The sequence below is a fragment of the Acipenser ruthenus genome, chromosome 13 (genome assembly GCF_902713425.1).
Source record: "Acipenser ruthenus chromosome 13, fAciRut3.2 maternal haplotype, whole genome shotgun sequence".
Classification (NCBI taxonomy): domain Eukaryota; kingdom Metazoa; phylum Chordata; class Actinopteri; order Acipenseriformes; family Acipenseridae; genus Acipenser; species Acipenser ruthenus.
This window is the reverse complement of record NC_081201.1, coordinates 25,653,578-25,667,888: the sequence shown is the minus strand read 5'-3', so window position 1 is coordinate 25,667,888 and position 14,311 is coordinate 25,653,578. Positions and strand designations below refer to the sequence as shown.

The 14,311-nt window shown below is 36.1% G+C and overlaps 1 protein-coding gene across 37 annotated transcripts in view; it reads right to left on the bottom strand.

Moving 5' to 3' along the window:
* The window catches only part of LOC117418032 (ankyrin-3-like), a 217,274-nt gene that overhangs the window by 42,400 nt on the left and 160,563 nt on the right, over positions 1-14,311 (bottom strand). For 17 of the 37 annotated variants that reach the window (XM_059035820.1, XM_059035818.1, XM_059035830.1 and 14 more), the window contains 7 exons: positions 13,780-13,875; positions 12,454-12,526; positions 12,158-12,220; positions 8,431-8,554; positions 5,200-5,302; positions 4,334-4,440; positions 794-826 (listed from right to left, as the gene is read on the bottom strand). In XM_059035820.1, the coding sequence (XP_058891803.1) occupies positions 794-826; positions 4,334-4,440; positions 5,200-5,302; positions 8,431-8,554; positions 12,158-12,220; positions 12,454-12,526; positions 13,780-13,875 (599 nt within the window). Of the gene's footprint in view, positions 1-793; positions 827-4,333; positions 4,441-5,199; positions 5,303-6,969; positions 6,982-8,430; positions 8,555-9,160; positions 9,300-9,358; positions 9,804-12,157; positions 12,221-12,453; positions 12,527-13,779; positions 13,876-14,311 lie in introns of those variants that run through there. The other 20 variants (XM_059035849.1, XM_059035817.1, XM_059035850.1 and 17 more) reach the window with 11 other exon arrangements.

Here is a 14,311-nt window from a genome sequence, read left to right as displayed (position 1 = left end):
TCAGTTCTCCACACTGTTGCCCATGAAATATAATTTGTGCAGTTTTGAATACAGAAGCGCCTGCCAACATTTTGCCCACCTGTGATTTTGCCCATTGCGACAGGAAGCCACAGTAGATGTAGCTCTTACTCATTATATAATGTGTCAGAGAAACCATTTGCTTAACAAATGAATCAGCCATGTAATGGTGACAGACCACTTAAGGTGGAAGTATCATGAAGCTAAGGAGTTGATTTGATTAACCTATACTCTGATTTGAATAACCTATACTCTGATTTTTATTTTTTTTTACATTTTACAGTAACAGGAATTGCATTAACAAGCCATTTTTAGTGGTAATCAACCAAGAACATATGGTTGATGCAATCCATGGAACAATTCTCTAAAGATTCACCATCCACTTTTCCTGTCAGGGTCTAGGTTACCCAAAAATCTAATTAATGTCTGATTTTACATGATTCAATAATGATACGTTAGGTCCCAAATCAGTGCTAATGATGTTTTTTAAATAGACTATTTTAACAAATGTGTCAATGTTCCTTATTACAATGCCATGTAAGTACCTATGAAGTTCAGCTTGAAAAAAGTGTGATTGTTTACATGTACAGTACGTCTGTACATATCACTTCTTACAAATATTCTCAGTGTGAGCATATGCTAAACAGGGAACTTACATTCATGTCTTCAACACAGCTACCATGGGTAACTAATCTACATGAAAAGACTGTACGGATGGTACAAACAACCAAGACAAGAGTAAAGCAACAGTTTGATTACAGGACAGAATTATCACCTTGAGTCATACTGGGGAAGTGGAGAGGAAAGGCTGCAAAATAAAATCAAACAATGTAGACAGCAAAGTAAAGAGAGGCATTACTGTTATTATGAAAGCAAATAAGAAGCAAGCAAAAGAAACCGTTCTCAACAGAAGGGAATGCAAAATGTAGGGTACAGAGAAAGCAAAAGAACAGTGCTGCTGTACCGCGCCTGTTATCCATGAAAACAAAACAAAAAAAGTGTTAAACAGGCATATTTTTCGAAAACACATTAAATAGTTTTGCACACATACTGTATGCAAAGCGGTAAAAACCAAAGTTGCTAATAATATTATATATGACTAAAAATAATATGTATGACACAATTTTGGGGGGATTTAAATCAACAGATACAGCAGCCACATATTACCCTGTTCATCTTTTGATTACATTGAATGCAGTTGTATGTTCCTGAAGAGTCCTCAGTGTAGACTGAATAACCCAATAGAACATGATAACATTATGGGTCATAAAATGGTACAGTATTTATGAACGGAATCCTTTCTTAAAGAGGTAAACCCTGCTGCTAAAATACATCACCCAGACACAGCCATAAAAACTACATTAGCGCTATCAGTATCATTAAAAAAACTGACAGCCTAGACCTACATCCACAGTATATACATGTTAACATTTATGGTTTGACACAGATAAGATTGGACTGACAGAAAAGTCGGTCCATATTTTCTTTTCTTGCAGTGTCTAAATGCTTTGTCAGTTTACGCATTCCACTTTATTTATTTTTTATTTTTTTATTTTTTTATAAAAATGTAGCAGTCGGCACTTATTTTTTATATTTTCTCCCAATTTAGAATATCCAATTATTTTTAGGCTCAGCTCACTGCTACCACCCTGCGCTGACTCGGGAGAGGTGAAGATGAACACACGCTGTCCTCCGAAGCATGTGCCGAGAGCCGACCACTTCTTTTCAAACTGCAGACTCACCATGCAGCCACCTCAGAGCTACAGCATCGGAGGACAACGCAGCTCTGGGCAGCTTACAGGCAAGCCCGCAGGCGTCCAGCCAGACTACTGGGGTCACTGGTGCGCTGTGAGCCAAGCACACCCTGGCCAACCGAAGCCTTCCCCCAACGGGCGGCGCTCGGACAATTGTGCGCCACCCCCTGGGAGCTCCCATCCACGGTCGGCAGTGGAATAGCCTGGACTCGAACTGGCGATATGTCTAGTTGACATATTCCATAATCTCTTACCCAACAAACATCATGGGTTCAGTCTTGCATGACTACATAGGTATGAGGAAAACTTGGGACAAGTTTGGATTTTCATTATAAAATGATTTACTAACTAAAGTAGCAGCAATGTTTTAACAGGATAGATTTAGCACTAAGGTGCATAACCTTCTTCATGATTTCTTCTGTAGCTTTTCTTTCACACTGCTTTACACACAGAACCACAGGCAAGAGAAGAAAGAAAGCAGGGATCTTAATCTAGTTCTAGCACACAATGGAAAGAGTATCTTTGCAGCAGACACTGTTTTGTTCAGGATTTCAATATAGTGCTGTGCACTAGGTGGCACTGACTCTGTAAAGACACATTGGCTGATCTAGCCTATGATACACATATACAGCTGTAGTCAAAAGTTTACATACCCCAATGGAAATGTGTAATTTCTAGAAATTTATCGAAAAAACAAATAATTGTAGGAAAAATCTTTTGTAGCAAAAGTTTTGCTTTTGTGGATGAGGAAAAAAAGTCACAAGAAATAGATACAATTATTTAGTCTACAATAATTTATTTCACCAATTTTTTTGCAAAACTCAAAAAATGCTAATTCAAAAGTATTCATACCCTGACAAGGAAAATTTAATTAATAGCTAGTTGAGGCACCTTTAGCAATAATAACCTCTTTTAAACAATTAGGATATTTGTCAATGAGCTTTTGGCATGATTCTTTAGTGATTTTTGACCATTCTTCAATACAAAATTGTTCCAGTTCATTAAAATTCTGAGGACTTCTCTTGTGCACAGCCTTCTTCAACTCATACCAAAGATTCTCAAGTGGATTTAGATCAGGACTTTGACTAGGCCATTCCAGAACCTTCTTCTTTAACCATTCTGAAGTAGATTTTGATTTGTGTTTTGGATCGTTGTTGTGTTGGAACGTCCAGTTGCACTTTAAACTAAGTTTTGTAATGGAGGGTTTCAGATGATTGGCCAGTATCTTTTGGTATGCTATGGAATCCATTTTACCATGTATTGGAACTAAATTTACTGTGCCATTGGAGTAAAAACAGTCCCATAGAAGGATATTACCACCCCTATGCTTGACAGTAGGTATGGTGTTCTTTTCTTGGCACGCCTCACCAGACTTTCTCCAAAAGTAACGACTATCAGCGTGACCAAATAGCTCAATTTTTCATTCATCACTCCATAAAACCTTTGACCAGAACTCATATCCATCATTCAAATGACGTTTTGCAAACTTTAAGCGATTATCCTTGTGGTGTTTTCCTAAGAGTGGCTTTTTCCTTGGCCTGCGACCATTGAGACCTTCACCATGCAATATTCGACCTATGGTTGAAAAAGAAACTCCAGTCCCACTTGCAGCCAATTCACTTTGAATATCTTTGGCAGTCAATCTCAGATTGTTATTAACCTTCCTCACAATTCTTCTACTTGTTCTTGGTGAAAGAACCTTCTTTCTTCCAGACCGATGGAGCGTTGTGACAGTACCATGAGTCTTGTACTTCTTGATAATAGAAACAATAGTTGAAATTGGGATACTCAGATGCTTGGAAATCTTCTTGCATCCTTCTCCAGCTTTATGACAATAAATAATTTTCTTCAGATAGCTATTTACTTTTTCCCACATTGACTTATTGGTAATGACAGCAATCATCCTATGCCTAACCCTTTTATACTCTCTAAGAATGTTCATCTACAATCCAGCATTTTCTAGACTTTTCTAGAATTAGGTTCTGCATTATCATATTGAAATTCTAGCACCTTGTAGACAATACTATCATAACATCAAAGGGTATGAATACTCTTGAATTAGCATTTTTGGAGTTTTGCAAAAAAAAATTAAAAAATAAATTGCTGAAATAAAAATAATAATCTATTTCTTGTAACTTTTTTTCCTCATCCACAAAAGCAAAACTTTTTCTACATTTTCCCTATAATTCCATGTTTTCAAGAAATTTCCATTGGTGTATGTATACTTTTGACTACAACTGTATATGCCAGGGAATTAGAACTGAATACCAGCTCCTTATCTCAGGTGTAAGCTCCTTACACAAAAACACACAAAAATAAAAAAGCACAGTATTTGAGTAATTACAATAAGAGCCAAACATCACCAAAAGGTAAGAGGCCATTAAAATGAAATCTTATGCAACTTAAAAATAAGAAGACACATTTGTCCCAAAGACTGAATGCAAGAGTAAATTGTGTATGCACTTAATTTTAAAGCTTAGTAACTTAAACAGTTAAACAGACCAATGGTGTACTGTAAACTGACACAACATTTTCCACTAACATAATAACTTGGCACTTACCCAGAATGAATAGGGCTGGAAACAAGGTTCACATTGTCAAGGGCATCTGCTGCCCAGCTATAGCGTCTCAGCGAATCTGAGTCACACCCCTTGGTCACTGTCAGGTGCTATAAAAACAGCCAAGGATTAGTGTTTTCCCAGAGAGTAAGTGTCTCTATCTGCACCACGAAACTGGGTTGTAAAAATATATGCCTTTTGATTTAATGAACAGGACCAATTTTAAATCACTTTTAACTCAGTACCAGCACTGGCAGATGAAAACAAAATATATAGGATTTTTTTATTTATTTATTTTTTTTAAAGCTGAAGAACAAATCTCATATAAATTACAGTTAACAGATTTTTGAGTAACAGTTGGCTTCAAATTTGGTTGTATAATAAAATACATTGGCCCATATTCACAAGGGATTATTATTTAGATATATTTTAAAAAGGTGTGGTTTGATGATACTCAATAAACAGTTCCAGACTGTTGCCTGCCTTCTTTAATCTAAAAAGTATGGGGAACTTGGATGTAAATATTGACAATTCTCATTTGACTTGTCAATATGGACTTTATTAGCAGACAGCACCACATGTGCTTATGACAACGTAAAAATGCCCCATCTTATTTAACCCATTATTGATTTAGGGACCATACCAGCTCATTTGTGCTTAATGTCTTGAGTACTGGAGCACCCATATATTATTTTTTTCTCCTTTCTGTGTTTAATAAAGGGGCCAATTAGATTCAACCTTTATAGGATGCATTAATATAAATGTGTAATTTACAAAAGTGAGTAATAACCTGCAGTGATCTTACCGGAACATACCACACACATTATGAATGGACCCTTAAACTCTTATGCTTTGAAATGGAGACATACCGTATCCTTCGGTGGGGCTAGGATCTCTTCAATCATGATGCTGTCCCTGGCGAATGAGCTTCTGTTCAGGGTGTTAGACCTATCCGAACTGAAGGAGCGGAGGCTGTTGTATTTACAAGTTACCATACAATAGGGGGGTGATGATGATGAGATGAACAGAAAGAAAAAAAATCGGTTAATGCATGCAACTTCCAGGGAATTGTTGCATATTTCAAAAATCAAAATCAAAACACTGTATTGGAGATATTGAAGGATGAAACAGATAATGGAAAGAGATTTTTAGAAGTTAAAGCTTGACAGTCGATTCCTACATTATTTTACCAAAACTGAAATGGAGGCTATATGGGTGCCTTTGTTGTTTTGTTTAAGACAACCTTGCTTCACAATTATTTCATATCGTTCTGATACTGTTGAGATGTAGAGCTAACTTCCTTTTCTAAATGTATTACATTATTGTCTTTAAAAGATCACCACTTATTATTGCATGATTAAAGTAACCTGTAACTTTATAATAGAATGAAAATCATATAATAACAGTAGGGTATTTTATTGAAAATGAGTTTAGCAATTGCAGTCTGAAAAATGTCTTACTAAACAACCATATATCTCAAAGCTCAGTCACAACCTAGGCCTGTTAAACCCTTTAACATGAATTGTAAGTATCTCACGGCACTGACAGACTAAGAATATCCATTCATGTCCTGTGCCAGTTTGTAACACAGATTCTAGGCCTTTTTACAAGTTGGAAAGGTTTACTCTGGTTCAAATTATGCAACAATAACAGATTGTTTAGGTTAGTAAGATGATACTATCCTCTGGTTTTACTAAACGTTTGCTGCAGTGCAAAGTAATGCACCACATTTCCTAAATGCCAGCGTTTCAAAACTAGATTTTTGTTTTTAAACTATTAAAAATAGGATATAAATGGCTACATTCTTACCAGATTTGTAACAGCAGTAGTTTTAGTATAAAATAAAAATAGTGTAATAGAAATTAATTTCAATGCTAGAAACACTAAAAAAAAAAATCTTATAATTCCGAATCCTCACAAGACTTGTTCAGCCTGATACAGGATATTTATGTCCATTGTATTGTACTTTATTTTTCGGGGGGGAGGGTGAGGGGGGGGGGGGCATTAAACTGAACTAATAGGAAATTAAGCCGATTCCAAAAGCAAACCACTCCAAATTGAAAAGAGCCACTAGTAGCCTTTACTGAATTAAATACATTTAAGGTCAAAATTAATCTACGTATTTTAAGAAAGATCTACATATTTCTCTTTAGAATGGTCTCTGAAAGTTTAATACATTTAGGGTATTAAAAATAGCACAGGTTGGGGTGGGGGTGTTGTATTTTACTTTCTGCCAATTGTTCCCTGGAAGGTGCACATAGTGAGATATGGGGCCCATGCTATGGTATGCATCACCTTTAAGGTCTAATCAAACCAGATCAAGAATAGTACTGGCTATAAGTCATGTATCCATAGGCATGGATATTTTTTATTGTGAATTTACAATTATTGTTTAAACTAAACTGTAAGTAAGGTGCACTAAAATTGAAATGATGAGCAAAAAGGTGACTCTGCAAAAACAAAAAAGCTATAAATTGATCCATGTAAAAGCAACAGCGAAAAAAAACAAACATCTACTGTAATTCCTACTTAAATGAATAGCAATGAAAGAACATCACAGGACAACGCTTAATGAAACTGTAAGGAGACAAGGATGATAGATAGCACAGCACTAAGGGGAATGTGTCATGCCCTCTTACCTGATCTTAGGGCTATGTTTAGAAATTTAGAGGGGGGAAAAAGAAAACACAAGAAATTGAAAGCAAAGCATCAGAAGACGGAAAAAGCAGAAATGTTGAGGTTTAATGACTTGTACTTGTTTTGCATTTCCACATGTTATACTCAGGGTCCTTGATATGCTCTGATCCACCACATGATGCCTATACATATCTGACTTTAGAAAGTATACCATTTTATATGAGAACATATTTCTGTCCGAGAGTATAACATACAAGAAGACTTGGCTGATGCAAAAAATGAGTTGCTTAGCAACGCAGAATTCATGAACCCTAACTCTGCTAACCCACAAGAGAAAAAGTTTGGGCTAAAACTGCTTGGTGTTTTAAAAATACATGAACACTAAGCACATTGTATCAATAGGAATGATCTGGTTTGTGCCTATGGCTTAGAGCACAGCTGACTGTACAGTTATTAGTGACATCAATACTAATGTGCCAGTGGTTGCCTAAGGCATGCACTACAGTATTGAGCACTGCAGAGACCCCATCTGAATGATAAATGTATATGGTATGGCTGGAGATGGCGAAACTTTCAGAATAAATCGTTAAATTAAAGGAAAATGCCCTTAGGGTGTCAGACATGTTGGTTAAATATTAGCCTAAGTTAACTTTTTTTTCTTTTTCTAAAGTCGCAAGCTAGCAAACCAAAGTCAGGGCTGACATGTGACAAACACATAGACAACACCTTTACAACAAATATATAGATTAGTTTAGCCTGTAGCACAGCAGCGCTAGTTTTATATTGACTTATAAGCAACCAGCTCTTGTTCTGTTTATCTTTTCAAATCAACTTTGTTTTTGCTGTATTGACAGTATTCAATAGCCGATACGAATTGGACACAACAGTAAACAAAATGGTACATCTCTCTGGATTTCACAGGTTAACATAATGTAATTAATGTAAACATGTAGTTTAGTGGGACAGATTTACTAACGTTTGCACCAGGTACAACGTTTTCTCTCCTTTTTAAAGGGATTTAAAACATGTTTATGTTTCAGAACTAGGTATACACAATTTATACAGATCTACAGTAATACAAAATGTGCAGTAGCTAGTTTTGAAACACAAGCAAAAATCCACCAAACAGTGAAACTTTGCACTTGTTGCTTTTTTTTATTGAATTGTCTTGCTTTGTACTAACACGATACATAGTGGCAAGCCATGATTTGAAAACTCTAAAAAAAATAATAAAAAAAATAATACAAATTAAATACTGCTATCTGGCAGACACGTATAAATCCCTATAACCAAAAGGGTGTTTATTTCACTAGAATCAACATTTTCCGTTATCCAAATGGTTAAAATAAACAATAAAATAAAACAATACCCAGTACAAAGAATCAAATTACAAGACCATAAACTCATCTGAAAAAGTACAAGTACTGCTTTGAACCATAACGAAAGTGTTCAGACTACGTTACCTGGCAGAGCGACCTCCAATGCTGAAGCCCATATACCCTTCCTGAGGAAGAGAGTCGTCGCCCAGCTCTCTCAGGTCTTGGGGTCCCAGGTATTTGTCAGTATCTCCAGTTATTGCATCCTCACCTGTCAAAAAAACGCAATATTACAACTCTAGCACAATAACAAAAACCAGTTACTGAGACCAAGCATGGCTTTTTATGCTTTCCATACAACTCCCTACATCTGTATGCAGCAGATAACTAATCAATGTGGTCAGAACACAGACACAAACACACCCCATGTGCCTGTGTCAAACACCAACAAAACAGCATTAAACACTACACTACAACAAGAAATATCCCAACATATTAATCAATCAATTAAATTCTCAAAGAAAACACACAGTCACAATTACAAATGAAGAGCTATATAATAGGTTGTAATTCAAATTTATTTGCAATTCTGTTTCAAGGTCCTGTGTAAAAAAACAAACAAAATCAGATCGGATTGGTTTAAAAAGAAAAAAGCCAGTACCCACTGCAAGTGCACATCAGCGCTCTGCAAACCCAGCATTCCAGCAGCGACAAAGCCGGCACTCACTCCCCGTCCCCCTGCTGTTACAATTTGCTCTAACCCATCCCCCCAAAACAAGCTTCACTGACCTAAAACAGAATGAGAAAACTTTCTCTCTTCTTGTTTTAAATTAGAAGACGTTGTTTCACCCAACAAACAACTGGCAATTCATCTTACCTAATGTCCCAAAACTTCTTCAGCATTTGTAAAAACGTGCTTCAAATATTAACAAGTTATGCAACCTTTTAAAAGCTCAAGCACAAGCTGATTATTTTAGGCAGCTATTCCGCAGCTGCACTACTCAGAACACCCAGCAATAATTTATGACAAGATTGCAGCTTCCTGAAATGTTCCAGTTATGCTAAGAAACCTTACACAGTTGGGAAGCCATTTCCATCCACCAGCTTTAGCTAGGTTTTTCTTCTTCTTCTTCTTCTTCTTCTTCTGAGAACTCTGATTAGTCCAAAGGCAGGTTTTTTTTCAGTTAATCCAATCAAGCACGGGCATATTAATCCCAGAGGTCACGTTCATGCTTTCAAGATGCTCAGCTCTCCTTTCCACCTGCACCTGAATGCCTGCTGCAGATTCTACTGCCACTGTCGTGCTCACAAAGTTCAAACTCTGTAGGGTGCTTTCAGGCAAAAAATGAAATAAAAAATACAATTCTGAAGAACAACCGCAGCAGGCGTTTGAGGTCAGGATTGGCCGAGGTAATACTTTAGGCAGGCCCTCTAAATCTGCTCCTGATTGGATTTCAGACTGCCTCAGCACTGCAGCCTGTGTAGCAGTGCTGAATGGCAACTACAAATGCAAACCCTGGGGTTATTTGTATGCAAAGTTAGGTTCTTTTTACTAGGTGTAGTAGCTACACTGTAATTTGACACTTAACTCTAAGTTGTTGGCAAGAAGGTGCTCTGAAGTAACTGAAAGAAAACCTTTTTATATTTCAAATAAAAGGGACAACTTATAATTTGAACAAGTGAAGCAAAATAAGACGTGCATGTTTGGAATTGCCTGCAATGTTGTCATACATCTGAACAAATTGGTGTGATAAGGTAATATTACACGATTTTAGGCTAGTGTGCTGTGTCAATGCCAAATGTATTGAACTGCTTACCAAAAAGCACTTAATTACAGCCTCAAGATATATTTCTACTGTTAATACATCACTGTTCCCTCAGTAGATATCTGAATGATTACTCTTTACAAATAACCAACTTTTGTGCACCTGCAAGCAGTTTAACATTCCTCATTGTAAACTTTGCACATTGAATGACACAGCTAGTAAACCACTTTTCCAACAGGATTTTAGTTCAGTCAGGATGTGATGTCAGGAATGAAAGTCGGTCTTTGCACTGCACTGTAATTGGCTTTTGTGATGAGCAATTGAAATGGAAATGACATGTATATTTAGGTGACGCTTAACCTATAATGTGGTACCACAAAATATATATAAAACCAAACATTTTTTATATTATTTTCTGCAAATGTATTATATGCAACTCCATACAGGTTGCATTCTGTAAAAAAGGGTCACTCCCTATCTTTAAAAGGGCATAGGCATCAAAGAATATATTCATTATATGTTGAAAAAACATTTAAATCTAGAGAGGAAATGAAAAGCTCCTTTGAAATTAGTATAATCCTGTTTCCAAAATCTTCTGTGTACTCCAAAGCAGTAACTAATGCTGAAAGGGCAACTCTCCCTTATAATGTTAGGAACATCTCAGGCCTCATATTTGAAAACTGTATACTATCTACCTAATGATCTCAGTGATGCTCTACATAAAAGTATATGCTTAGAGGTGTTGCTTGCAAGCAACAACAGTCCAAGAGTTAGGGATTTGAATTAGAACACAAATATTAGACCCTAGTTTTTATTTTACTTGCAAGCTTCAGTATAAAGCGTACAAGTTTTAATGTAAAGCTTACAAGTACCAATGTAAAGCTTACAAGCTGCAGTGTAAAGCTGTTTACACAACAGTATTTGATACACGTTAACTAATCTATTATTCAGGAATGTTATCTGCCATAAATACTTAAATACAGTAATCCTGAACTTCTGTAGTGTTGGCTACACAAGGAAAGAGAGAATATCTAGTATACACTACCCTGGTATTTGGAGATAAATATTTGTCTAACCAGATATCTATGTTACAAGTGCATTGCTTTCCTAAAATGTTATACATTTTCTGGGAATGCAAAATGACTGGGGAGGACTGCAAAGACTGTTAAAATATTTAAAGAGGGATCCGTTTTGGAAGTCATGTCCCACCATATAGTTCTGCATTGGTAGTTAATGAATAATAATGGGGGTATAACAGACTACTACTGCTGACTATTTCTGCCCCCAGAAAATCATTATTTTAAATAGTGCTAGGACAAATATTTGAACAAACACTGCTAGTCTATACAAAAAGTTGTCATTTCCAAAACCTCAGCTTTAAGGATTATTTTCTGAAGCAGACCCCTGTGGTTGAACATAACAATCTAACCAGAATAATAGGACATCAAGCAGGTTAGAAATGAAATATTCTGCAAACGCTGGAAAGTGTAAAGTGTCTCTTCAAAATCTGTTGAATATCACAGTTGCATACTTTCATAGAAATGAACGCTTTCAGATTTGTTTAATTTGATTTTAGATTAACTATTTATCATGTTCCATTTCCGATACTGTCATCAAAAATGGTAGGTTTCAATATACCGTAGCAGCAAATTATGGCACTAGATTTTGTGGTTTATGGTCTGTTATTAAGCTGTTTAACAGCCATAGTCATTACCGTACTGCTAGAATATGGATGAGCTCTTAAGCAAAATTATGCATTCTAAAAAAGTAAAAGCAAAGCTGTTAAGATTCTGTGCAGGTTTTCAGATACTTGCCAAAAGGCTTTCTGTAGGTGGCATGGGAAAGAGAAATAACATTTGACTGTACCGGTAAGCGTGTAAAATTACAATAATTGTTTTACATTATTTTAAAGGTTATTTGGTTATTTGGATATTTATCAGCCAAGGAGAAAGCATATTACTAAGATACCAAGGCAGGAAATAAAAGCTCCATGGCACCAAAGCAAGTGACAAACAGAAAGGAAGGTTAGTTACATCTGCGCTAAGGAGAAACAGGTTATTATGTCTCCACAAAGGGGCACCAAACAAAAACAAATTGAAAAAAAATACCTTCTTCAACATCTGAAATATATTCAGCTTCATTGAGAATTTCAGGAACATTGGCTTTACGAACTGTATAATTTAAATAAATGAAATGATAAGTTGTTAACAGAAATACAGTTAAAATATAATGACTAAAAAAACTATATAAAGATAAATTAACACTTAAATTAAGCAAATTATATTAAAAAAGCTAGTTAAAAGCAATATATATATATATATATATATATATATATATATATATATATATATATATATATATATAATGTGTAGGAGTGAAATTTGAAAAAAAGTGTTTTTCATACCTTCATCATCTGACATATCAAGGACCTCGTTCATTGTTTCAGGAACATTCATTTTATGCTTTTCTGTCACAGTCTGTTAAAACAAAACAAATGTAAAACAGAAATGATGAATGGTTTTCTCCTTAAGCATCTTTCATATGCCCACCAGCTACATGGGTTGGACAAAAAAAACAACACGGTGTGCCACCATGGCCAGACATTCTGCAAGGTTTTTGAAATAGTTCTGGAGAAATATGTGACTATTCCTCGATGATTACAGCCTTTAGAGAATTTAGGGGCTGAAGTCTGTTTTCTAAGTAGTGCACAGTAGAGTCATACCTTCTGAGACCACGCCAATCACTTGTACAGTATTTGATGAAAAAGCACTGCACACAATGTGCTATCTTGCCCATTGTGACTGAAAATGATGAAACTATATTTTGCAGAATATGTCAGGGATTCCATTTACATACAAAGAATGAATCAAAATGAATACAAAAACTTTGTACTATAGTCCACCAAGGACACACTTTTGCTCCCACTTTGTACATTATGGTGTTAGAGGCGTCTTGTCTATCAGGAGGTCGGTATATAGCCTAGAGACAGGACTATAGAAAGACAATTACGCCCCTAGGTGGGTGGACATCCTCTTGACAGTGGAAGACAATAGGACTATGAAGAGAGTTCATAGGTCACAATATATGGGTGTGGGCTTATATTGCAAAGGTGTTGATCGAGGGAGGAGGGGAGATGGGTCCCACAATTGCCTAAGCTTCCTTAACAAAACTACTGGTGAGGTTTTGGTTGGTACTATATACTATTGGTATAGTATGTTTACTGTTTTTAGATAATCCATTAAAATGAAGTTTTTTTTTTGTTTATTAGCCACAGTACCTCACAATGCACAGATATTCATTCTGTTTAATAATACATCTCAGAGTGCACCATGCATGCCATCTCTGCTTATGACTGTTTTTCATTGTATCTGCTCAGTCAAACAGCAAACTCTCAAACATGCCTGTGCGGTCAAGTAGCCCAATCAAAACATTTCTGCTCAATCACATGGGTCAATAATTGCTGCTTGATTATTGGGAGACTCCGACACCAATGTAAAGGCTACAGTACACATGCACTACTGTAGGGAGATCAAAGCTGTCTTATTACAGTCTGTCATATTAAGAATAACACAACTGTTTGTTTTTTCATGTCTGTGTCTTTGTTAAAAAAACAAAAATGACATCAGATGAATTTCTATACTGTATTAGTAAACGCTTTTTTTTGCACAGTAATGGTCAAGCACACCCACCACCCCCTCACTATTGAAGGAATAGTGAAAGTGCTTCTTACCGTAGTGGTCAGTGTTTCTTCTGTTACCACCTTCAGTGTGTCCACCACAGAGATGTAGCCAAGTCTCCTGGCGATGGACAGTGCAGTGTTGCCATTCTGGAAACAATACAAAGAAGTTACCAGATCTGCAATTTTTCCAAAACCAGATTCAGCACCTTGAGATGACCCACATGGAACAGAGATGTACCTCATACTGTATACAAAATCTAGGGCCTTATTCTATCTACCTAATTAAGATTGCTTTGATATCTTTTATTCAGTAAAGTTTATAAGAAACTGTTGATATATTTGAAATTATATATATATATATATATATATATATATATATATATATATATATATATATATATACAGCTCTGGAAAAAATGGCTTGATTCATGCCAAAGCTGCCCGATTCCAGCCTTGCTGAAGCACCCCCAGATCATCACCGATCCTCCACCACATGTCACAGTGGGTGCGAGACACTGTGGCTTGTAGGCCTCTCCAGGTCTCCGTCTAACCATTAGACAATCAGGTGTTGGGCAAAGCTGAA